Source organism: Durio zibethinus, chromosome 21 (assembly GCF_047325235.1).
Source record: "Durio zibethinus cultivar Kanyao isolate XHJ-2024 chromosome 21, ASM4732523v1, whole genome shotgun sequence".
Taxonomy (NCBI): domain Eukaryota; kingdom Viridiplantae; phylum Streptophyta; class Magnoliopsida; order Malvales; family Malvaceae; genus Durio; species Durio zibethinus.
The window spans coordinates 15,474,394-15,498,842 of record NC_143182.1 but is presented as its reverse complement, the minus strand read 5'-3'; the positions used below and the strand labels follow the sequence as shown (position 1 = coordinate 15,498,842).

Genomic DNA, 24,449 nt, shown 5'->3' with positions numbered 1-24,449 from the left:
AAGCTTTCATAAGTGAATACCATTTCTTGTCTTTGTTTTTCTCTCCAAACCAAATACTCTGGAGTGACTTTATCAGTAAATGGGTCCAGGACTCACTCTTCAGGGATTTTTTCATGCTTTAATCATCTCATTCATTCTCTGAAATGCTTTTGGCTCACTGTAAGAGAAATCTAACTGATGAAGCCCATGCGTCATAGGAATGAACTGTTCTGCCCCAAACTACCTTCTCACTAGGAGTGATGCATAATTTGTCACTCCTCATAAACCCAAAAGTGGGACTACTGTATTATCCCCACACTGATATAACATAGGTTCACGATTCATCCACGGGGCCAACCATCTTACTTCGGCACTGGTCAATTTTTGTAGGAAAGTTATCCATTCTTTTTTAGACTTTTGTTCTGACCACTCACTTTCATAGAATTCCTTGATCGGAGCTCGATTATGGGCATAAAGCTTCGAGAAAGCACATTTTCTCCATTCGAAATGGTTTTTCATCCATAAATATAATAACTGCATGTAGCCTATAAAACGCCCTCCATTCCTACAACAGTAACTCAAAGATCTGATAGTCTATGCTAATATTACCATTGAAGGATTACAACCGTTGATCACACTCTCGAAGAAGTCAACCATCGCTATTTCAATGTAACCTAAAACCTTCAAAAATATCATCATTTCGTATATGGCTAAGGCAAATATATCTAACCCCTGTTCTTCGTTGGCATATTGCACTAGAAACTCATGAAAGAACTTTCAAGGTAGGCAAACCTATTCTTGTTTCTTTTTTGTAAGAGAATCCACAACTTCTTTGTCTATCCCTATGAGTTGAGCCAAACCCGTACGAAATCTTGACTTGTGTTTTTTAACATATATCTTATCAGGAGCCTTAAGGTGCAAACTTAATAAAATCAAATATTTTTCGATGGTTGGTGTCATATCAACTTCATTGAAGATGAAACACTTATATGCAGGATCCCAAAATTGGGCTACAGCTCTGATTAGTTGATCGTCGACAACTACTACGAGAAGGTGTGCTATATGCCCGTGTCTTTGGTAAAACTGCTATTGTCTTGACCAACTCATCTTCTTTCATATATTAACCAAATCCTCTAGATTATTTTGTTTGAGGAGGATAGATGTTTCTTGAGATAAGGTAGAATCATATCCGATTGGTAAACAATCCCCCATCTTCAGTTGAATATTTTCTGACTGGACCTTTAGTTTGTTGGGTGACTCATAAGGTGCTAATACAGATGAAGAACAAACTAGTCATTTTATGGAGTCCACGACAAATTTTTATTGAAGACCGTCTTTCAAGCAAATGTTCTTTATGCAACTTTATGATATGAGCATGAACTAATGCAAAAGAATGAGAGAAAATGTTAGTATGCCCAGGAAAAAAAAAGAATAAATAAATAACCAAGTAAATTAAAATATCACACAAAATAAGAGGAATGAACCCTATGCTTCTGGTCAATTCTAAAAGGGAAGAATGATGGCTCTATCTATAAGTTAGGCATTCTTAAGGTTCACTATATGTAGTTTGAGGTTAAAGTCTAAAGGTTTCCAAATTGCTCCTTACATCATTGTCCATCACAGACTAGTAAGGCACCCTAATCCTCACCCATTACAAACTATAAGCGAAAAAAGGTTCAATTTGAGTGGGAGTATTTCGCTAGCCACTGCGGAGGCATTAAACCTCACGAAAGCAATAGGTACTTTACTCCCTCCTAAAGGGACGAAACTCGGGTATAGAGCTCATGTTATGCATATGCATATGAATGACATAATTAATAAAGTAAATAAACATGAATGAATAAAAGAATCTATACAAAAGGTTCAATTTTATTAGGCTTTTGGATAACACAAATCTATCCTTTCAAGGAACACCTAAGCTTAAGGGTCCCTAAAAGAATAGGTTTAGGTTTATTAACTAGAACAGGGTTCGGGAGTACAGTTATGTGTGAAGAAGGTTATAGCACCCTTACAACGCCCATCGAAAGATGGTACCAGCTTAATTTTGTGTCATCCAATAAGCCTTAAAAAATTTTCAAATAATTAATTATTGAAAATTATTCTCAATTGACTCAAATACTTTTAGCAAAAAATTAAGAAAATTTCCCCACCTCAAGAGTATGCAAGGAAACTACTGTTCACTTGTAGAGGCTCCATCATCAGATTATTTATCATTAAAAAAAATTCAAAAAAATAAGAAGAAAAAAAAATAAAACGAAAAAAAAAATTCAGCTTTAGGTATAAATCTTTTCCTCTACAAAAAAAAAAAAAAAACTCATTGCTTTCGTACAAGGAAAATTGATTCTTTCAACTTTTTCCAAAAAAAACCTTTTTTAAAAAAATTATTTTCAAAGAAAATTGATACTTTCAACTTTTCCTTAAAAATATTTTTTTTGAAGACTTATTTTCATTAAAAATATTTTTTTGAAGACTTATTTTCAAGAAAAATTGATACTTTCAACTTTTCTTTAAAAATATTTTTTTGAAGACTTATTTTCAAGGAAAATTGATACTTTCAACTTTTCCTTAAAATTTTTTTTTTTTTTAAGACTTATTTTTAAGGAAAATTGATACTTTTAACTTTTCATTAAAAATATTTTTTTGAAATTTTATTTAAAGAAAAAAAAATAAAAATAAAAGTAAAAATAAAGATAAAAATAAAATAAAATAAAATAAAAAATACTAAATAATTCTAATCTAATCAATAAATAATAATAATAATAATAATAATAATAATAACAATAATAATAAAAATGAAAAAAAAAAAAAACCTTGGAACGACTCGGCTTAGTGGCTCGGCTCGAGGAAGAAAGGGCAGCTCGAAGACGTGACTCGACTCAGCTCGGCTTAGCTTAAAAAATGGCTCACACTCTGGTCACACGTGGGTCGACGCTCGGGTCGGGTCGTCTGATTTCAAAACGGTCGGATCCTCTGGGAAAAGTAACATCAAAATGACGTCATTTTCAACAAGTATAAAATGCTATATCCTCTGTTTTTCAATAGATCTCCCATTTTCTCTCTCTCTCTTCCCTTTCTTTCTTCCTCCCTCTCTCTACCCAAATGAAGAACTCCGGTTGAATCTCGTCGGATTCTGAAAAATGTCATCAGAATCTAGGTTTTTCGTCGGAAGTTCGTTGGAAAGTTGGTCGATTTTCTGAAAATAATTACCGAAAACTGGGTAGCTAGTCGAAAAGTTCAACTGGTGCCAAAAAATTCAACGAAAAATTCAAACTTTCGTTGAACAATTCAACCAAAATTTAAAAAATTTTCAAAAATTTCCAAAAAAAATTCACCTGAAATTCTCCAAAAAATCCTAAAATTGCTTCTGACCTTTCTGAACGGCTTTTTCCTTTCTCTTTTTGCTCTCTCTCTGTCAATGTCTTTTCTGTTCTATTCTAGTACCTATTTATAGGAATTGATCATAAGAGTTTCTGATCAATCCCAATTCTCTTTGGGATTTAGATTCAATCTTTGAATCGAATCTCAACTCTACCAGCCCCAAATTCATGTCAGAATCTCAGTTGTTCCTAATCCTAATCCCAATCGAGTAATAAAAAAAATAAAGAAAGAAAAGAAAAAAATAAAAAATAAAGATAATATATTAATAGATAAATAATAATAATAATAGATAAATAATAATAAAGTATATATATCAACAGATAAATAATAAATAAATAAATAATAATAAATAGTAATAAATAATAAATAAATAAGATACAAAAAATAAAAATACAAGATACAAAATAAAAAATAAAATGAGCATACCTATTTAGATCAGATCCAATTGATCTAAACCTAAATCAAATTGTCTACAATAATATTATTTAAAATTTCAATAAAAATTACATATAAATTTAATAACAATAAAAAATAATTCATAGCCCACTGACCCTAATAAATAAAAAATATATACATATTATCGTTACATTTGTCGTGTTCAACATAAATTATAAAATAATAATTTTATATTTATATTATTAATATAAAAAATATAAATATTTAAATGACCAAATCTAAGTAATATCCTTACAATTAAAACGCTCTTTATAGCCCACCGGTCCTAATAAATAAAAAATCTGTTTCTGATACGCATTTATTGCGGTTGATGAATTTGATTAAGCTTAACATTACAAATAGCCATAGAGATGGACCTCACCCAGAACTTCATAATTAAAACATTAAACACTCCATCGCCTGCCGCTTTAAACCTCCCCTCACCATTTTACAAAGCAGAAGGACAAAAAACCTTAGCATCCTTGTGCAATTTGAGCACTTCTATCCTTGGTTATTGTACCAACACTTGTTTCTACTCTGATAAGGTATGGATACGAATTCCATGTGTTTATTTACCCATTCCATTCCATTTCCTGTCATTTTTTCTTCTTTTTCCTTTTCTCAAATATATTGTAAGTGAAAGTTTATGCATGTCACTAACTCATTGAATGTTAGGTAGTGAAATTCAGGATGGAGATTACTGTAAAGGAATCTACAATTGTTCATCCTGCCCAAGACACTCCGAAAGGAAGTCTATGGAACTCCAATTTGGACGTGTTGACAACAAGATACCACATCCCTACAGTATACTACTACAAGCCAAATGGTAGTTCTAATTTCTTTGACCCTGGAAAGCTTAAAGAGGCTTTAAGCAAGATTCTTGTGCCATTTTACCCGATAGCTGGAAGGTTGGGATTGGATCAAAATGGAAGACTTGAAATAATATGTAATGCAGAAGGAGTTTTATTCATAGAGGCTGAATCTACCTCAGTTATGGATCAATTTGTTGGTGATTTTCCTCATAACTCTGAAGTTTCCCGATTAGTTTCCACGGTCGACTATTCTGGAGGAATATCTTCATATCCGCTTCTTGTTTTGCAGGTATATATAGTAAACATTCTTCAATCAAAAAGCCATGAGCTAAGGACAAAACTCAGCAAGTTTCATACATTCATTTTGCCTTTTTCAACATTAATAAGATGTTGACTTGTTTTATGCAAATTTTAATAGGTAACTACTTTCAAATGCGGTGGGATTAGTCTAGGCGTAGGGTTTCAGCATACTTTAGGAGATGGCACATCCGCTCTTCATTTCATCAATAGTTGGGCTGACACAGCTCTAGGCTTGTCTCCTACCATTGCCCCATTCATGGATCGAACTCTTCTTCGTGCTCGTGTCCCACCAACTCCTACATTTCACCATGTTGAATATGACCCACCTCCTAAAATAATGACTACAGGCCACTCAATTTCAACATCAGAATCTCAGTCAAACGATCTTAAGCCATCAATCGTTTCCATTTTTAAGCTCACAGTTGATCAACTGAATACCCTGAAAGCTAAACCAAATATCGAAAATTCTGACTCTACAAAATATAGTACTTACAGCATCTTAACTTCCCATTTATGGCGGTGCATAAGCAAAGCGAGGGGCCTCTCAAATAATCAAGCTACTAAGCTATACATTCCAACTGATGGACGATTTAGATTAAATCCTCCTCTCCCACGAGGCTACTTTGGCAACGCAACCTTTCAAGCTACAGCAATTGCTCGAGCTGGTGATCTCCTATCTGAACCTTTTACCAACACTGTTAAGAGAATCCATGAACTGTTAAAGCAGGTTAATGATGAATATTTGAGATCGGCTATTGATTACATAGAAAAGGTGCCCAATCTAAACACTTTGGTTCGAGGATCGCATACTTTTCGAAGCCCAAACTTATCTGTTATTAGTTGGATGTGGTTGCCTATATATGATGCAGATTTCGGATGGGGTCGCCCCATATATATGAGGCCAGCAAATGTTGTTCAAGAAGGAAAACTTTTTGTATTACCAAGTCCGACTAGTGATGGGAGCTTGTCACTGGTTACTCGATTAGAGACCTCTCACATGAAACTCTTTGAGAAACTTCTTTATGAATTTTAGTGGAAGTGTACTGCTATTTTATCTATCTCGATTCTATGATTATTAAAAAAAAAGTCATCGATGTAATAATTGTTAAACAATAATTTAATTTGACCATAGCTAGTAAAATTAATTTTTATATTAATTTTATTTATATTGTAAATAAATATATTTGATTGAAAATAATTACTATATGATAAATAATTATGATTATTTTATTTATATTTTTCGTAAATGTTATGAATATATAAATATTATAATCATTTAAATAAAATTTATATTTTTTTATTTATTATAAATAATTTTTTTATATAATTATTTTTATTATTTTTGTTTGAATAATTTTATGTTTTATTATATTTTAAAAGTATAATTATTTTTTTTAAATATTTTTTACGTTTCAAAGTTAATTTTTTTATTTTATTTTTTTTTTTAACAATTTGAAGATAATTATGAAAATTTTTTTATTTTTATATTTATGAAAATGCAAAAGAAAAAAATTTAGAAATACATTGGTGAAATTTAAATTTTTGAAATAATTATGGACAAAGAGAAATAATTTTTTACCCTGATGTTAAATAAGTTTTTCTTTAATTTTTATTCAAAATTAGCATACCATTAATTCATTGTTTGATTGTGATGCATGAATCCAATTTTATGATTACTTTTCATATTACTTGGGTTTTTGGAGTTTATTAATTGTGCATTCCAAAAGATTCATAGAAATGAAGTTTTCATAATTGTGATTAGTATTAGTATGAAATTAATAGGGTGAATATATTGGCATGATTTATTTGTGAAATTTTATGTTACTATTTCAAGCTGAAAGTTTGGCCAACAAATTGGGTTAAATGTGATATTCAAGTTTAAATGGAAAAAGCACATCATTAATAACATTAAAGGCTATTTTTAATTATTGATAATTTGGAGGCAACCCACCAATGTCTTCTTAGCCATGTTTATGAATTTGAAAAGTTTTATTTTCGAATGCAAAGAAGAAAATAACATGGTTTGCAATTAAAACAATTTAAAAAAAGTTTGTTTTAATGATAAATAATTACAAGGATATAAGGGGTTATTGTGCATAGATTAATTAAAAAAGGAAAATGCACAAATCTCCATAGGTTTTTATAATTTCATGGCAAGGATGTGTACCAATCATCCACCTCTTAATGTGTGGATTTGATAATGATGTTCGCTTGCAATAGCTTTAATCCTTGGAATTGATCACTAAATGAATTATCCATAGAAAAAGTGGTAAGACTCTTAAATGAATAGTGCTTTTGATGAGTTTGAAAATTATTTATTTATAAATAATACACAAATAGTTTCTCTCAATGGTTTTTGCATAAAAGTTATATTTGTTTAATTTTATTTGATAATAATTATGACTTGTATATATGTTCTACATCTCATGATTTTAGTTTTGAGATATAATGAAAGTATAAATTATATTTATTTTAAAAGTCATTAGTGATTCAAAGATTTTATGAATATAAAAAAATTTAAATAGCAAGATGAATGGTATTTGATCCATTTAGGTGGTGGACATGGTTTTGCTCTTGGTAATAAATTGGTGAATGGTATCAATGATGAAATAGATTCATAATTTTCCATGAGTTGGTATGAAAGTCTCAAAATGAGACTATAGAAAGCATGAGTATACTAAAAAAAAATGAGAGCAATTATATTTGACATCATTTTTATTGATATATACTCTCATATTGAGTTTAAATAAAAGTTTTGGAACTTGTATGAGAAGAAAAATTAAAATATAGAATATTTGTTAGTTATCTTTCATTAAAGGTGGATTTGGAAGCTCCCTAATTAAAAAAAAAAAAAAAAAACCACCAAATAATGAAAAGATAAATGAAATGATACATTGATTAAGTATATATAATATCTGGATAACTGAATGAGACATTCTTTAATAATAGAATGTATATTTGCACATGGTGGAGATGATAAAAATAAAAAAAAATAAAATTACCACCATAGTGTTGTAAGATTTTAGTATGATTTTATAAGTAAATTATACAAGCTAATAAGTTTAATACATTTATTAAAGTAAAATCTTTAAAAAAATCCTTATATATCTTAAAAGAATTAAAATTGTTTGGTCTGTCTATTCAGTTTATCTAATTGTACTAGAAGAATAATTGTAGTAAAATAGATAAAAGTGTAAAAATAGAATGGTTGAAATTTTATATTAATGAGTGTAGAGTTATGGTCACAACAAATATCATTTATTTTTTAAAATGACAAGAATGAGATGACAATGTCTAGAGTATATAAATGATATACAAAATGAAAATTTTAAACACATTAACCTAAAGCGATTATATTAGAGATTAATCTCAAGTAAGGGTAATTACCATAAAAAAATTGAATTTCAAGGTATTTGGTTAGTAGTACTACAAGTAGAATGGATTTAAACCCGTACTATTAGACAACAATAATGGGAACCCAACTTTGAATTATAAACTCCTAATTACAAAGTTTAATGGGTAAAAACAATTTATTATTATGTGTATGTTAAACACTAGTAAAATCTATTCAAATTTTAGAACCTAGTGTGATCCATTATGTGGGGAGAATGAGTTTTTATACTTTTAATGGAGTTTATTATTTAAATGTCTAAAGCAATGTAGACATAATGGAAACTCTACCTAAATAAATATAGAAGTGGTACAGTTTTAACAAGAAGAATTAGAATCTCTCTTGTAAATGTTTATGAATAAGATAAGCATATGGTCATAATAGTGCAAAAACGTTTATAAACCTCTGACAGAAGAATAAATAAGTATTATTGGTATTATATCTTTAGTTCTAATATTTGGAGTTGAGGTTAAATTTACAAACACTATTAACTTCATTAGAATTTTAAGATATATGTGCTAATTAAATGTTTAAATCAAAAGATACCTTTTTGTATTCATAATATTTATTTGTGTGAAAGTTTAAAGATTAAGCACCAACATTCCAAATTAGTGGAAGATTGTTTGTGGTTTAGAATATGGTACATCCTACATTGGATGGAAAGATTTAATTAATGATGAATAAAATTAATTTTTATATTAATTTTATTCATATTATAAAAATTATGTTTAAACATAAACAATTATTATATAACAAATTGTCATAACGATTTGAATATAAATAAATTATTGTTCATAAAGGTCATGGTTATACAAAAGGTCATAATCATTTAAATAGAAGTGTATGTATGTTTATTTATTATAAATAGGTCTTTTAGTATAACTATTTTCACTACTTTTGCTTGGAGAGTTTTGAAGCTTTATTGTATCCTAAATTACTTTTAAGAAAGTGTCTTTTACGCCTCAAAACCAAAATTTTTTTTATTATTTCTATTTTCATATAAAAAAATAGTATAAAGGAGTTTATTTTAAAAAATTTAAATATATATATTAAAATATTGAATATACTGGAAAAAAAGAGAAATTAATAAAAGTAAAAAATAAAATAAAAAGATAGTTTTTAAAAATATGGACCTGACCCCACACCTTTTTAAAAAATAAAAAATGGACCCCACTAATTAAAAAAAAAGGAATAAGTAAAAAAATTGGGTCTTATACCTTTCAAAAAATGATGTGGGCCCTACATTCTTTTAAAAAATTTATCAAAAAATTAAAAAAAATTAAAAATGGATCCCACATCTTTAAAAATAAAAAAGATATGAACTCTACACCTTTTTTAAAATTTTTAAAAAATAAATGAGACCCATGTGAATAAAAGAAAGCAAGAAAAAATGAAGGAAGCTACATGTGGAATGCACAATAAAAATAAAATTACAGCATTTATAATATTTATAATTAAAAAATTTTATTTTTGTAAAAGGAAAAAGTAAAAAAACAAAAAGCTAAAAAAATAAAAAAATAAAAAAGGGCCAATTAAGGTGAGACACATGACACAACAATGGACGAATACTGTTCATTCTTACACTAATAAAATTAATTACAAAGATACAACATAAATACATAGAATAAAACTACTTATATATATATATATATATCAATTTCATATCACATTTATATATTTCAATTTCATATCACATTTTTCCTAATTTTTTTTTCAATATTTTATTTTGATTTTGTTTATTTGTTAGGTATAATTGTTGAGAATTTATTTTTTTGGTTAGTGGATTGGATTTGATTTAAAAATATCATTGAAAGTTGGAAACTTTGACTTAGAACTTTTTAGTGGCACTTGAATATGATCATTTCTTTGATATATCAATGGCTATTCCAATCCTCAATGTGCAAAGCATAGTCATAGAATTGGGTCAAGCTTTGTATAAAAGAAAAAATTCTTAAAAGTGTCAGTACTGTTAGAAAAGAATGACCTGGATTCTCATAGTGATAATCACAATGCGAATTGGGGTCATACCATTTAGGAAACGAAGGTTTCAAATGTTCAACAATAACAGGAGCAAGTAGATGTTTCTCAACAAGTCGGGATACAAATCTATGTAAGTCATGAGAATGAGATCGAAAGTGAGTTTTTCTTGGGTATTTCTTAGGGCTCTTAAACCATTATTAGGTCTCTATTCTGGTCTTGTAGGCACAGTATGACGATTATAGGAATAGGTGGGTGTCTGAAAAGATGGCTGAAAATGGGATGGATAAGTTGGTGGTTGTAGTAGTTGGTATGGTTGATATGGATGAGGGATGGATGTAACATTGTTTATGAAATGGTAATGGGTTTGGTAGACTGGTACAGAGTAGGGCGTGAAACCTCTGAACTATTACCCTATATAGTTTACTGCTTGGGCTTCATTCTCTTTCTTTTTGAGAGCTCCACCTTTTCTTACTCCACTTGTCTCTCCAGTATCGAGCTTGCCATTCTTTATAGCACTTTCGATAATCTCACCCGATATCACCATATCTGTAAAGTTTTTGGTTGCATTGCCTATCAATCTCTCATAGTATGGTGCTTTCAGAGTATTCGTAAATAAAATAGTTATCTTTTTCTCGGTGAGAGGAGGTTGGACTTGTGCAGCCATGTCTATCTATCTTTGTGCATACTCCTTAAAGTTTTCAGTTGTTTTTTTTTTCATACTTTGAAGAGATAGACGATCTGGAACCAGATCCGTGACATGTCGATATTGTGTAAGGAATGCCTTTGTAAGCTCTTACTAAGAACGAATACGAGTCCTATCTAATTGAACATACCATCTAGCTGTAGAACTCATAAGACTATCTTGAAATATGTGCATTAACAACTTCTCATCGAGAGCATGTGCTGTCATCTTTCGACAATACATGGTGATATGGGTCATCGGGCATTTGGTGCCATCATATTTTTCAAATTCAGAGACCTTAAATTTAGGCAGAATAAACACATCAGAGACTAAACAAAGCTCGGTTACATCTATGGAACCATAAAAATTCATTCCTTCCACTACTCTAAGCTTTTCTTCTAATAACTTCATCTTTTTCTGGGCACTATTATCTTCCACTTTCTCATATATCTTTATCCTTAGCTTTTCTCTTTCTTTGGGATCATCCAAATCAAGAACTAAGATTGGCTCAGGTGGTTTTTTCATCATGACAGGATTAACAAAATTTTGAAATTGTCCCAAAGCAGGTGTGAATGTCATTCCTGGATAAGGATTGGGATATCCACCGAGAATAAGAATTTGTACTTTAATTCCTTGAAAAGGTTGAGTTGATTGTGACTCAAACCCTGGAGGGTAAATAGGATCCACCATATTTGACGATTGCTCTTGAGAGCTGAGATTTTCTTCCACCGCTTTTCCTTTATCAAGTTTTTTGAGCATATCCATTATTGTACTAAGATCTCCTCTTAGTTCTTCTTGAGCTTTCTCGATTCTCTCAAATCGACTAGTTTGTTCCTATTTCATAATTCCTGTTTGAGCCCTGGTGTTGTATGAATGACAAGTGGGTTGAGTCAAAATTTTTGAAGGACGAGCTATTCTTAAACCTTTATTACCAAAAAATTTTTAGAAAAATCAAAATGTCATGTGTCAAAATTTTTATTTTTTTAAATTTTTTTTTTAAAAAAATGGTGCAAATGATGCATGAATGCAAGTGAAAAAATATTTACTCCTGGACAAATTTCAATACTAAAAATTTTCATTGATTTCATACAACTTTGATTACATGGGATTTATCATCATAGAATTATATCCACAGAAGCGTTTGACTTGCTCATAATGATCTTTTACCTCGTCTAGAAAGTTTACTAGGTGCTATCCATATTCTCCTATAGGATTGACTTCTTGTCTTAATGCTTCTACCTTTTCAACCATCTCCCATGCCTTTTTTACTGCCTTACAAACTTGATTGGTTATGTGCTCTATGTACTGTTGCCTTCCTAAACTTTTTGCTTTCCACATCATGCGAGCATCTCTTTCTGAATCGCATGTAAAGATCCAATCTTTTTCCCTTCTATGCCACTCATCTATCATTACTGAAATATGGTTCTTGTGATCTTGCAGTTGTAGCTCTAACCCTCGGATTATCCGATGAAGTGATTCTTTCTTATTTAGTACTTCAAAGTACTTTTTTTTTCTTTTACAAGCATGGCTTTCAACCTTTCCTTTTCTTTTTGGCATTCCACCAATCTTGCTGAGGTTGTAGAGTATAACTCCTTCTAATTCTGGCATTCTTGAAAAATTCTAGTGGTCTTCTTTTACTTTTCTTGAACTTTGCCTTTCTATTGGTTTATTTCTTCTTGGAGCTCATCCACTTCATGTTGCTGACTAAGGTAAGACTTAATGACTTTTTTAGTTTTGAATTGGATTCGTAATCTTTTGTTTTCCTAGTGTAGATCTTTCAAATCACTATTAGTCACATCTCGTTCTTTTATGGTTTTTTCTAATCTGCTCATTTGTATCTCTACTTCATACTTTAGCTATCCCACCTTCTCACGAAGTCTCAAATTTTCTCTTTTCATTTTTTCTTTTTCAGCTTCTAATTCTTTCTTCACAAGTTCAACTTCTGATAATTGAACTTCTGTTGAAAGATTAATTGATTGGTATGAGCTATCATCAGGAGAGAGTACTATGTCTCTAGGTCACCTTGCTTTCCAAATCTAGCAATCATGAGTGACTTTATCGATGAGAAGCCCTAATCTCATTCTTCGTGTTTTCTTCCATGCTTGGATTAACTGCTCTGAGGTTTTTGGTGAATTTAATTCTCTATAAATGAACTCTACTTGGGCTAAGCCATGAGTGGCAAGAACAAATTATTTTGTACCAAATTACCTAAGCACCATTAACGAAGCGTAATTTACAATACCCCATAATCCTAACAACGGTATCCACGACTCATTTCCTCCATGATACAACAAAGGCACTCGAGGCATCCAAGGTGCCATCCATTCAATTTCATCATCGGTAATCCTTCATGAGAAAAAGACCTATTCTTTCTTAATTTTCAATGTTGGCTATTGACTCTTGCAGAACTCTTCTATTGGTGCTTTGTTTCGTAGATATGGCTTTGAAATGCACTCTTCCCACATTTAAAATGACTTCTAACCCACACATATAATAGAGGTGCACATCCTATGAACCATCCATTTCCATTTCGTTGACAGAAATTCAATGATCGATTGGTTTCTGCTAAGACTGCTGGTGCGGGATTAATTACTTGGGTTTCAATTTGCTCGAAAAAATCTACCACAGTTATCTCAATGTAACCTAAAGTCTTTGGAAAGATTACCATGCCATACAATGACAAAGCAAACACAGCCATGACTTTGTCATCATTTAAGCGCTCCTAAATGAAGTTTCGAAAAAAGTTCCAACGAATGCTAAGATGTTCTCCTTTAGGCTTCGCAAAAGAATCAATGGTTTCCACTTTAACCCCTATAAGCTTGGCCAACATTTTGCTATAACTTGATTTTGGCTTTCGGGTGAATACTTTATCTGGACATGTAATTTTATCCCGAGCAAAATTGAATACTCTTCAATAGTTTGCATCAAATCTTCTCAATTAAAAGTGAAGCATCTATAGGATAGATCCCAAAATTGTATAACTACCCTTATTAATTGCTCATCGATCACTACTGAAATGAGGGATGCAATTTTTCCATACTTCTTACAAAAGCTTTCTTTTTTTTCTTCATTTAATTATCCCCAGATAGCAGCTAAATCTTCTAAATCATTCTGTGTGAGATTCAAATGCACATTCTCGGGTAACTTTGACACATAGCTGATAGGCAAGCAATCTTCATTATTTTGTTAGACTTCTTTTGACCAAACACATACTTTATTATATGGCTCACATGGCACATTAACTGAGGATGAGCAAATCTGAAGCTTTATGGGATCCATGAAAACTTCTTGGGGAAAAATATATCCTAGAATAAATATCTCGATGCAGAACTGTATGATATGATTTATGTAAAAAAAAAAAAAAGAAAGAAAAACAAATTTGAGTTAGTGTGAGGATGGGGTTTGAAAACAAATTTTTTTTTTGAGATTTTTTTGTTTTGTTTTGTTTTGTATTACACACAACTTTTTATTCTTAGGTATTTCCTATAAAAAGGTAGACGAGGCTGTACCTAAGGTTTGTTTTCTAGGCTTATTACATGCTGGGTTTAGATTGACACATGTCTAAAGGTTTCCAAATTGTTCCTCATTGTCATCCACACTGGACTAGTAAGGGACCCCGATCCTCACCCATTACAGGCTATGAACGGAAAGGGTTCAATTTGAGTGGAAGTATTTCGCTTGCCATTGCGAAGGTTATCACCTCACGAGGGCATAGGTACTTTACTTTCTCTTTTAAGGGACAGAGCTTGGGTATAGAGCTTATGCATGAGATACAGTATGTCATTATGTGTGCAAATGTATCCTAATTTATTGAGAGTAATATATACAAAAAAATAATGTAAAAAAAAAACATAGTAAAAGAAATGTGTTTGAACTTTTTTTTTTGTTTTTTTATTTTTTTTTGTTGAAAATGAAAAATAAAAATTCTAAGAAATCAATTAGAACTGTTTAAATCAAAATTTGAGGATAACACGTAGTTATTTTTTGCCTAACTCTTAAAAACAAATGGCTCTTTCCAGTGGAGTCGCCAAGCTGTCGTAACAATTTTGTGTCAGCCTGACGAATTTGGAAATGAAATAAAAAATAATGGAGTTGCCATCAATCTTTTTTGGCTAGGTGCGATTGGCCACCTATTAAAACATATATTTTTTTAATGAAACCTTAAAATTAATTAAAATTTATTAAAAAAATAATTTTAGGGTCTACGCAACAGTTTAGGTTCGAGAGTCAGTTACGTGTAGGGAAGGATTAGCAACCCCACAGCATCCGTTAAAAATGGTACCAATTAACTACATGTTATCCTTCGATTTTGATAAAAACAGTCTTATTTTCAGTATTTGAAAATTAATTTTCTTGATTTTTTTATTTATTGTTTTTATATTCAAATATTATTTGAGAAAAATAAATTAGAACATTTTTATTGAAATAATTCCTAAAATGTTTCAGTATGTTGGTAACATTAGAAGAACTCTTTCTCACTTAGAGATTTCTTAGGCATCACTTCTCGGAATACCTTAGAATCTCATCTTTGGAGGTCTGAATTTACTTTTCGTAAAAAATTATGTCATGTATGCAATGCAAATAACAACATGTTGATGCACATATTTTATTCTTTTTCAAAAATTTTCTTAATTGTTTTCTTATTTTTTTATTTTTAATTGAAATTTTGAAGAAAAAGGAATTTAATTATATTGAAGATTTTCTATAAATATTTCAATACGCTGGTAATATTTTACAAAAAATCTTTTCACCTAGAGATTTCTTAAAGCATCTCTACTCGGAATACTTTTAGAATCTCATCATTGGATTAAATTTCTTTTCTTTTCATTTTTATTACTTATATTTTTAATATATTAATCAATTTTTATTTATTATTTTAAAAAAAGAAAATTTTTACTGTATTAAAAATTTTTTATAAATACTCTAATACATTGGTAGTATTTTTAAAAAGTCTTCTCACCTAGAGATTTCGTTGGCATCACTACTCGGAATACTTTTAAATCTAATCGTCGGATAAAAATTTCCTTATCCTACATTCTTTATTAGTTTAGTATTATTATTAAATTTATTTTTATATTATTTTGTTTTTTAAATTTTATTTTAAAAATTAACAAAATTATAAAAAAAATTTAACTACATATTTCATCATTTAATCTAACAAATATAAATATTTTAATATGCATAAATATTAATAAAATAATATATAAAAAATAAGAAAAATTCAAAAAAAAAATTTTTTACCTGAACCGGACCAGTCAACACACGGTTCGATTCAACGGTTCGGTTCAGTGGTTCGGCTCGGTCTGGGTGGCTCAATGGTTCAGTACTGCTTCGGTTCGGTCTGGGCAATTCGGTTTCGATCCAATCAGACCGGTCGAGGTTGATAGAGAAGCGGGTCGTCGGGTCATGTACGCGGACCCCGGGTCCAATCTGAGTCGACGCGCGGATCCTCCTTGGCCTAAACGATGTCGTTTTGGGCGTTTATCGAAATGACGTCATTTTGGTTTTCACCGTTTATATAAAAGGTTCAAAATTTTTTTCGGTCATTTTTCCTTTCTTCTCCAAAAAAAATGACTATTTTTTTTTCTCTCCGTTCTTCTCAGACAAAAAAAATTAGGGGATCTGCCGGTCGTCGTCGTCGCCGTGCTGTTGCTGTTTATTGATCACCGATAGCCGCACCGGTGGTCAAAAAATCCTAAAAAAAATTTAAAAAATCCTCATCGTCCCCCTAAACACAGCTCTTGGCTTGGTTTCCCCCGAAAGTATCCCAAACGACCCAGATCGACCTTCAAAGTTTCGGTCAAAAAAATTTTTTTTTTGTGTTTTTCTGGTTTGCTCTTTTTTGTGTGTTTTTGTAGGTGTATTTTAGTGCTGGGTTTCCCGTTCCAGAGGGCTATTTCTAATTTTTTTTATGTTTTTACAAAACAAATTTTCGACAGAAGCTCTCTTTTTTTTTTTTGTAAAATTTTTTTGTCATTTTTTTTCGGTTCTTCCTCCTCTTCGTTTGCAGATAACAAGCTCTATTTATAGAGCTTTTTGGGATTCAAATCCTAGATCTTTTGGGATTCGAATCTCATTTTTTCAACTGAAAATTCACGTCTGCCATTCGTGATTGACGGCTTGTCGGTCAACTGTTGGCAGCTAGTGGCGGTGATTTTAGACTTTAGGGATTGTGCATTTAATGCACAAGATTTGAACCGGATAAGGAAGAAGAAGAAGGAAAAAAAAGAGGAAAGAAAGAAAAAGAAAAAAATAAAAAACATGAAAAAATTAAATAAATATATAATAATAATAATAATAATAATAAATGGTGTTTACAGTCATCATTGATTATAATCTTAACCAATTACAATGCAACGTAAGGAAAATCAATATCCATAATTCGACAATTTTACAAGTGTACAAACCATTTAAATAATAATAAATGTTAAAAAATCTAAATATTGATCTCACAAAAATTAATTAAAAAGATTCTTAACTTAAATACTTATTATTTTAAATTTTTATTTAAAGTTGGTTAAATCAAAAAATCAACATAAAACTGAGTCAAGTAAAATGAAAGAAATTAAAAAAAATAGTAGCTAAAATAAAATGTAATGAACTAAACATTAATTAAAATGAAAATTTAATTTAAGAATTGAAAATAACAAGTGCAATGATAAAAAAAAAAAAAATTAGCTAAAGGAGTTTAACCAACTTAACTACTAACAATCGAACATAAACCATCTTAACTAACTTAACTACCAACTCAAGAAACTATTAGAAAAATCTTTAAACTTGAGCTAAACAAATTGAAAGTTATACTAATAGAATGTAAATTGAAGATCCAAACATAATGAAAATAAAAATAAAGCAACAAGATTGCAAATCCTAAAGGAACTACCAAAACCAAATTCTAAAAGCAAAGCTTGAAATCAAAAATTTAGCAAACTAAAACTATAAATTGAATGAAATCAAATTTGAAATTGCAAAATCAGTGAGTGAACTAGAATAGAAACAACATTACAATACAATTAAAGAAAGGAAATTGCAAGATCTAAAAAAACTTGAAAACTGAAAGTGCATTTTAAATTTTGGAAACTACCAACTTTGAAAGAAAATTTAGATTTATAACTCTCTAGAGGGAATGAGATCAAATTGAACTAATGTAACATAGATCTATGAGTTTACTACCTAGATCAACAAAGAAATTGCATGAAACAAAAAAAAATAAGCTCAATGAATAGAATTCAAAACTAGTGTAGAATTTGAAAAACAAAACACTTACTAAGAAACTCATCCAAACAGTAGGTCCTTTGATCAAATGAGCTTAACAAGTAAACAAATAGATTGAATAGTGTATAGTGTAGAAATTTCAAACTAAATGCCAAGATGGAGAGACGTCCCCTAATATGTTGCCATTCATTCAAGATCCAACTTTACCTACTGAGTTTAGTTGAAATTTTAAAGACTTTTTTGGAATTTTATAGACGAAATGTGAATAAGATTCTTTTTTCAGATTTAAAGATCTATGAGTTAGGAATCTAAAAAAAAAATTTTGACTCAAAACAAGCTAGATTTCATTAAGATCTAATCAAAACATTGCAATGAGGACAAAAACCAAAACTGTCAAATAACTTTGATAATCACGTGAAATCAAAGGAAATTAAAAGTAAAAGCATAAGATTCTTGAAATTTCATTGAAAATTTTTGAAATTACGTTGAAAATTGTGCAAAAAAGTTAAATTTTCATGAAAAGTAAAGTAAATTGGCTACCAAATAGCCTTATTTGAAAAGCAAGAAAATAAAGTGCATAAACTTAAAACTAAAAATCTAAAAAGCTATTTAAAAGCTCCTTAATGATTGCCTACTTTCTTCTATTTATAAGCAAATGAGAGGTGCTTCAGCCCCTTAAATTGCAACAAAAGTATCTAAGTAACCACCAATCTTCTAGATCCTTCTTTCTCTTTTCATTCATGTATTTGCTTGCTTGTTTAGTTACTTTAACTCCCCCTCTTTCAAGTCTTCTTCTTCTAATCCTTTGAACTTAAAAAAGTCAACATTATGATTAATGAAAGGCCTTCAAATAGCCAACTTAGCAACTCTAATTGGTATCCTTTGAATGTCTAAAAGTGAAGTCAAAATGCAATTGATCCCATGGTCTTTACATCAATGACTCACTTGCATTTGCTTTCAATATTTTGGTATTGTTTTTATAAAATTCCTTTTTCATTTTATTGCCAAAATTAAGCCATTAAATAAACAAATTATGTATTATAATCCTTAAAAAATTTCTAAAAAATTATCAATTCAAAGTTAACTTTCAACTACTTAATGTGCCTATTACCTTTAAAGTATGAATAAAGTTAGTAAAAAGCTAATAATGCATTATTGAGCTAAAGGAGACAATTCCAAATGAGAATTATGAAAAGTGAGACTTGAAAAAAGGTTTCATCAAATTCAATTAAGCTAAAGAAATTATAGAAGAAGGGGTGAAGAAATACTCCTATAAATGACAATGTAGCACAAGCACACTAGTTTTAGCTTTTTTTACCTTTTAGCATAAAAAATCCTCCAAAATGAGAACAAAATCTCCAAAATTTCTCGTTTTTCATATTTTTACCTACATATTGAACAATTATGCATTTAAGAGTATTTTGGCCAAAAGTTTCAAGGAATAAGCTAAAATGCAAGAGAAATTGCATTAAAAATGAGTAAGAAAATACTAAAATTTTAATGCAATTAAACCCCCAAACTTAAGCTTTTACTTGTCTTCAAGCAAAAAAAGATTAAGCTAAAATCATCATTTACTTTCAACGCTTCATTTATCATGAATGGCTTATGGATTGATCAATTGACATAACTAAAGTAAAATCATAAACATGTACTAATATACAAAAATCAACCTAAGTCGAGTTTCTTTCTAACTATGATTCTAAAAAACAAGCAATACCTCTCACAAATCCTTGCATGTAATCTGGTAATGTTATGCAAAACATGAAAATTCAAGAACAAAAATTAATAAAGTGTACTCTAGTTTCATATATTTGCTTACCACATCTCTCTCTACTAATGTAGATAAACACATGACTAAAGATTATTTAAGATTTTATAAACTTGTAATGTAAGGCTAGGATCAAGGTATGATAAAAGTCATTTTCGGCTCAATTACCTTAACAATGCATTACTTTGTCTAGGATCATTCAATGTTGAGCTTTCAAGGGAAAATAGTTAAGGCCTTTTTAAAGAATCATCCCCAAACTTAGTTTTTAGCTTTCTTTTCTTTCTTTTTTTCCATTCTTTGCTATTTCACGACTTTATTGCTTTTGCTTTTTTCTTTTCCTTTTTATTTTTTTTCTTCTGCAAGCTAACTTGACCCTTTTTTGGGGTTTTTTTCTTTTTTTTTTCATTTTTTCCAAGCTCCACCATTCCTCACTAATAATGCATAGCTCATACATGATGCATGAATTCCTAATGCATATAGGGTAAGGACCAAACAGATTGAAAACATCAAATCAAAGGCTTGGGCTTGTAATATAGTTTCAAAGAAAAAAAAATGTTTCATTAGGCTCAAATAGAGTGATTATAAAAATATTGTATCAAGTTAGCTTTAAAAGGCTTAAATGATCCAAAGATGGCCTATATCATTTCCCTAATCATATATCTTCTAGGATTTTATTTTGAGAGATGATCAAAATAAATTTTAGAACATTAAATGCAACTTAAAGACCAATGAAAAAATATCTCATGCTTACATAACCAATCAATAGATAAAGCAATTCAATAATCCAAGTATTAACTCACAAATAAAAACTCATACTTAAGAAATCACTAAACCTAAGCATCATCTCATATTTCACACATATTCAATCTTTTCCTAAAGTTACATTCATTCCCAATCTCTACTTATTATTGGTTTCATGAAAAACTAATCAAAGAAAGCATACTAATGATTCAAACTACAATAAGTCAAGTTCAATTTCAAGGTAAAACTTAAGGAAATTTTAAAAAATTTTATAAAAGTTTTGAACAATTTTCCCATACCCCTAAATTTAAAGAAAATATTATCCTTAATATGTAAGCAAAAAAAAAAAAAAATAAAGCTCAAAAGAGAGGAATAAGAAAACTCTCCTATCCGTATGGAGACATCGTGGTCGAATCTCTTATATATGCTTGGCCAAAACTAATGCATATTTTTTGAAGGTTTTATTCATCCTACAAAACAAAAAAAATAACTACATAAAAAAACTACATCAATATGTATAAAAAAAGATAAGCAAAACATGAAGACAACAAAATAAGAAAATGAATCAAACATGAAATGTAAAGATTAAGTTGCCTTCCAAGAAGCGCTTATTTAAAGTCAAAAGCTTGACTTTTATTGGTGTTAGAAAATCATACCACACTTAGTTTCCAAGAGGTGTTCATTGGCTTCAATACCAATTATATGGTTACCACCACGGAGAATATTGCTATTGGCTCTAAAATGAAAATTTTATCTATGAATGGTATAAGCCGAGTAAGCATAATGGATAAGAAGTCAAAGGCATCAAGTTGAAAAGTAGAGGTTAGAAAATTTTCTAAGTAAGTGGAGAATCCCTTTACATCATCATCATCCAAATCCTCTACAATATCAACTTTTGGTATTTCTTTCAAAATTTCCTTTATTGTATTCTTATCCTTTTTACGAGGCCCAATAAAGTTGTCAAAAAATGGGTTTTCAACTACATGCATTTCCAAATCATTATTTAATGGATCGTCAAATAACAATGAAAATGACATGGGTATAATATAAGGTCCACTTTTTTAGTAATCAAGACAATGCTAAGACTTTCTTGCAAATCAATGTAGGAAATTAAGCCATTCTATTTACTTTTTTCTCTATGAATGGTCTATCTTGAAGAAGCTCTAAGAATGAGGTATCTATAGCTTCCAGTATAAGATCATGAAATAAAAAAGTTACTAGATAAGTAAGTTCTTTACTAATAAGTTCCTTGTTATCCTTAAGCTTAATAATAGATTCAAAAATGAATGTTTCTAAGAACTTAAGTGATTTATCTAATAAGCTTGTCTTATCAACACATAAATCCACCTCATGTATTTTCAAACAATTAAGTAAGTGATTTTTAAGGAATTTGAAAAATGGCAGGAGTGAAATATCAAGCTTAACTTTTTCTTGAATGTTATCCTCTTTCTTAACTCCCACAAATGATTCATTATCATTAACTTCCCTAGCCATATGCTTGTCTTTTACCTCCACTATTTGTTCCTTCATAACTTTAACAAAATGTGGCATTTCCACCACAATGGGCTTTTCATCATCATTAATCCACATTGGACCTCTTTTCCTTAAATAATCCCCTAATATGTGTTATTTCTTCTCTTTTCAACAAAATTTTAACTCTATAATCCTAGAAATAAAATCTATAAGGCAAGTATATATGGTATATACATTTTGACCACATTGCCTAAGAGTCCTCATGAATGCCTCTTGGTCTTGCTAGAGTTTTTTTTTTTAGTTTAGAGCAATTCAGTGAGTATTTCCTCAAAATATGGTGTCTTTTCTTATATAGGAGGTAATAATGCATATGGTGTGAATGAAAAGTAATGTGAAGATGAATGGTATTATGATGAAAAAAAAGTTTTTTGTAATGAAACATAATGTGGCACTTGAGGGACTTGTAATGATGGTGGAGAATATTAGAATGGTTGAAGGTATTGTGGAAGTGAATGCTCGGTAAGATAAGTCAGGATGTACTAAGGTGTTGAACTAAAAGAATACCCCGAACTAATATCCTACATGTTTATAGGATAGCCCTCCCAAGTTTAAGTAGTGTAGGTATTTCAGTAAGATTGAAATTGTTAGTCATATAAATACCTAACACTACGGTAATCTCCACTATGCACTTAACCATTATCATGTTGGCTTAAAAAGTTATGGACAAAAGTAGGCTTAGGATCATACCTAGCTTTAATGGCCTCTAATTGATTTTCTAGAGAGTTTAATTTTTTGAATAAATCTTTAAAGGCTTACTCTCTTTTAGCTTTGTTTTCCTCACTAGGTTATGGTCCTATGTAATCATCAAAATAATAAGCTAGAGGCTTAGCATGGTCCTCATAATGCTCAGCTACCTTATAAAAATTAAACACTCACATGAAAAAAAAATAAAACCTAAACAAAAATATAATATCTATGTCTAAACTATCTACATTAAAGCTATGTAAACTAAAAGGTGAACCAATCTATAGATGAGCATGGTGAAGCATGATATTAGCCTAAGATCTTTATACCTAATCCTTGCCCATGGTGCCAAAAGCTTAATTCAACAATTTTGCAAGCACACAAGCCGTTCAAAAAATAATAAAGGCTTAAAAGCGCAGATGTTGATTTCATAAATATTAGTTAAAGAGATTCCTAGCCTAAATACCCATTATCCCCACACCCTATCTAAAGTTGGTTTAATCAAAATATAAGTATAAAACTAAACGAAGTAAAATAAAAGAAATTACAAAAACATTTGCTAAAATAAAATACAATAAACTAAGCATGAATTAAAATGAAAATCTAATCTAAGAATTGAAAATAACAAGTGCAATGATAAGAAAAAAAAAACCAATAGCTAAAGGACTGTAACCAACTTAATTGCTAACAACTAAACATAAACCACCTTAACTAACTTCAATTACCAATTCAAGAAACTATTAGAAGAATCTTTAAACTTGAGCTAAACAAATTGAAAGTTACATTAATAAAATGTAAATTAAAGATCCAAACATAATGGAAATGAAAATAAAGCAACAAGATCGCAAATCCAAAAGGAACTAGCAAAACTGAAATCTAGATGCAATGCTTGAAACTAAAAATTTAGCAAAGTAAAACTAGATCTAATTTACATCAAATTGAATGAAATCAAATTTGAAATTGCGAAAACAGTGAGTGAAATAGAATAGAAACAACATTACAATACAATTAATGAAAGGAAATTGCAAGATCTAGACAATAACTTGAAAACCAAAAGTGCATTTTAAATTCTAGAAACTACCTAACTTTGGAAGAAAATTTAGATCTATAACTCTCAAGAGGGAATGAACTCAAATTGAACTACTACAACATAGATCTATGAGTTACTACCTAGATCAACGAAGAAATTGGATGAAACAATAAAAAATTAAGCTTAATGAATTAGAATTCAAAACTAGTGTAGAATCCAAAAAAACAGAACACTTATGAAGAAACTCATCCAAACAATAGGTAAAAACATGAAATTAATTGCAATCAAATGAGATTAACAAGTAAACACATGAATTGAAAAGTGCATGGTGTAGAAATTTCAAACCAAATGCCAAGATGGAGAGAGGTCCCTTGATATGCTACCATTCATTCAAGATCCAACTTTACCAACTAAGTTTAACCGAAATTTTAGAGATTTTTCTACAATTTTATAAATAGAATTTGAATGATGTTTTTTATAGATTTAAATATCTATGAGTTAGGAATCTAAGAAAAAAAATT

The 24,449-nt window shown here is 29.8% G+C and overlaps 1 protein-coding gene across 1 annotated transcript; it reads left to right on the top strand.

Annotated features, from left to right (window-relative positions):
• Positions 1 to 4,146: 4,146 nt before the first annotated feature.
• On the top strand, positions 4,147 to 6,034 carry LOC111306278 (shikimate O-hydroxycinnamoyltransferase-like). The gene is made up of 3 exons (XM_022904181.2): positions 4,147 to 4,337; positions 4,468 to 4,893; positions 5,023 to 6,034. Exons 1-3 carry the CDS (start codon positions 4,164 to 4,166, stop codon positions 5,935 to 5,937), a joined length of 1,515 nt encoding a protein of 504 aa, XP_022759916.2. The 5' UTR covers positions 4,147 to 4,163; the 3' UTR covers positions 5,938 to 6,034.
• The last annotated feature ends 18,415 nt before the right edge of the window (positions 6,035 to 24,449 follow it).

What these genes read in the sequence shown, in the direction of transcription:
- LOC111306278 (XM_022904181.2), top strand. Translation starts at nt 4,164, where the DNA reads ATGGACCTCACCCAGAACTTCATAATTAAAACATTAAACACTCCATCG. An exon ending in CTTGTTTCTACTCTGATAAG is followed by an intron (nt 4,338 to 4,467) that starts GTATGGATACGA and finishes ATTGAATGTTAG; the next exon opens with GTAGTGAAATTCAGGATGGA. An exon ending in ATCCGCTTCTTGTTTTGCAG is followed by an intron (nt 4,894 to 5,022) that starts GTATATATAGTA and finishes AAATTTTAATAG; the next exon opens with GTAACTACTTTCAAATGCGG.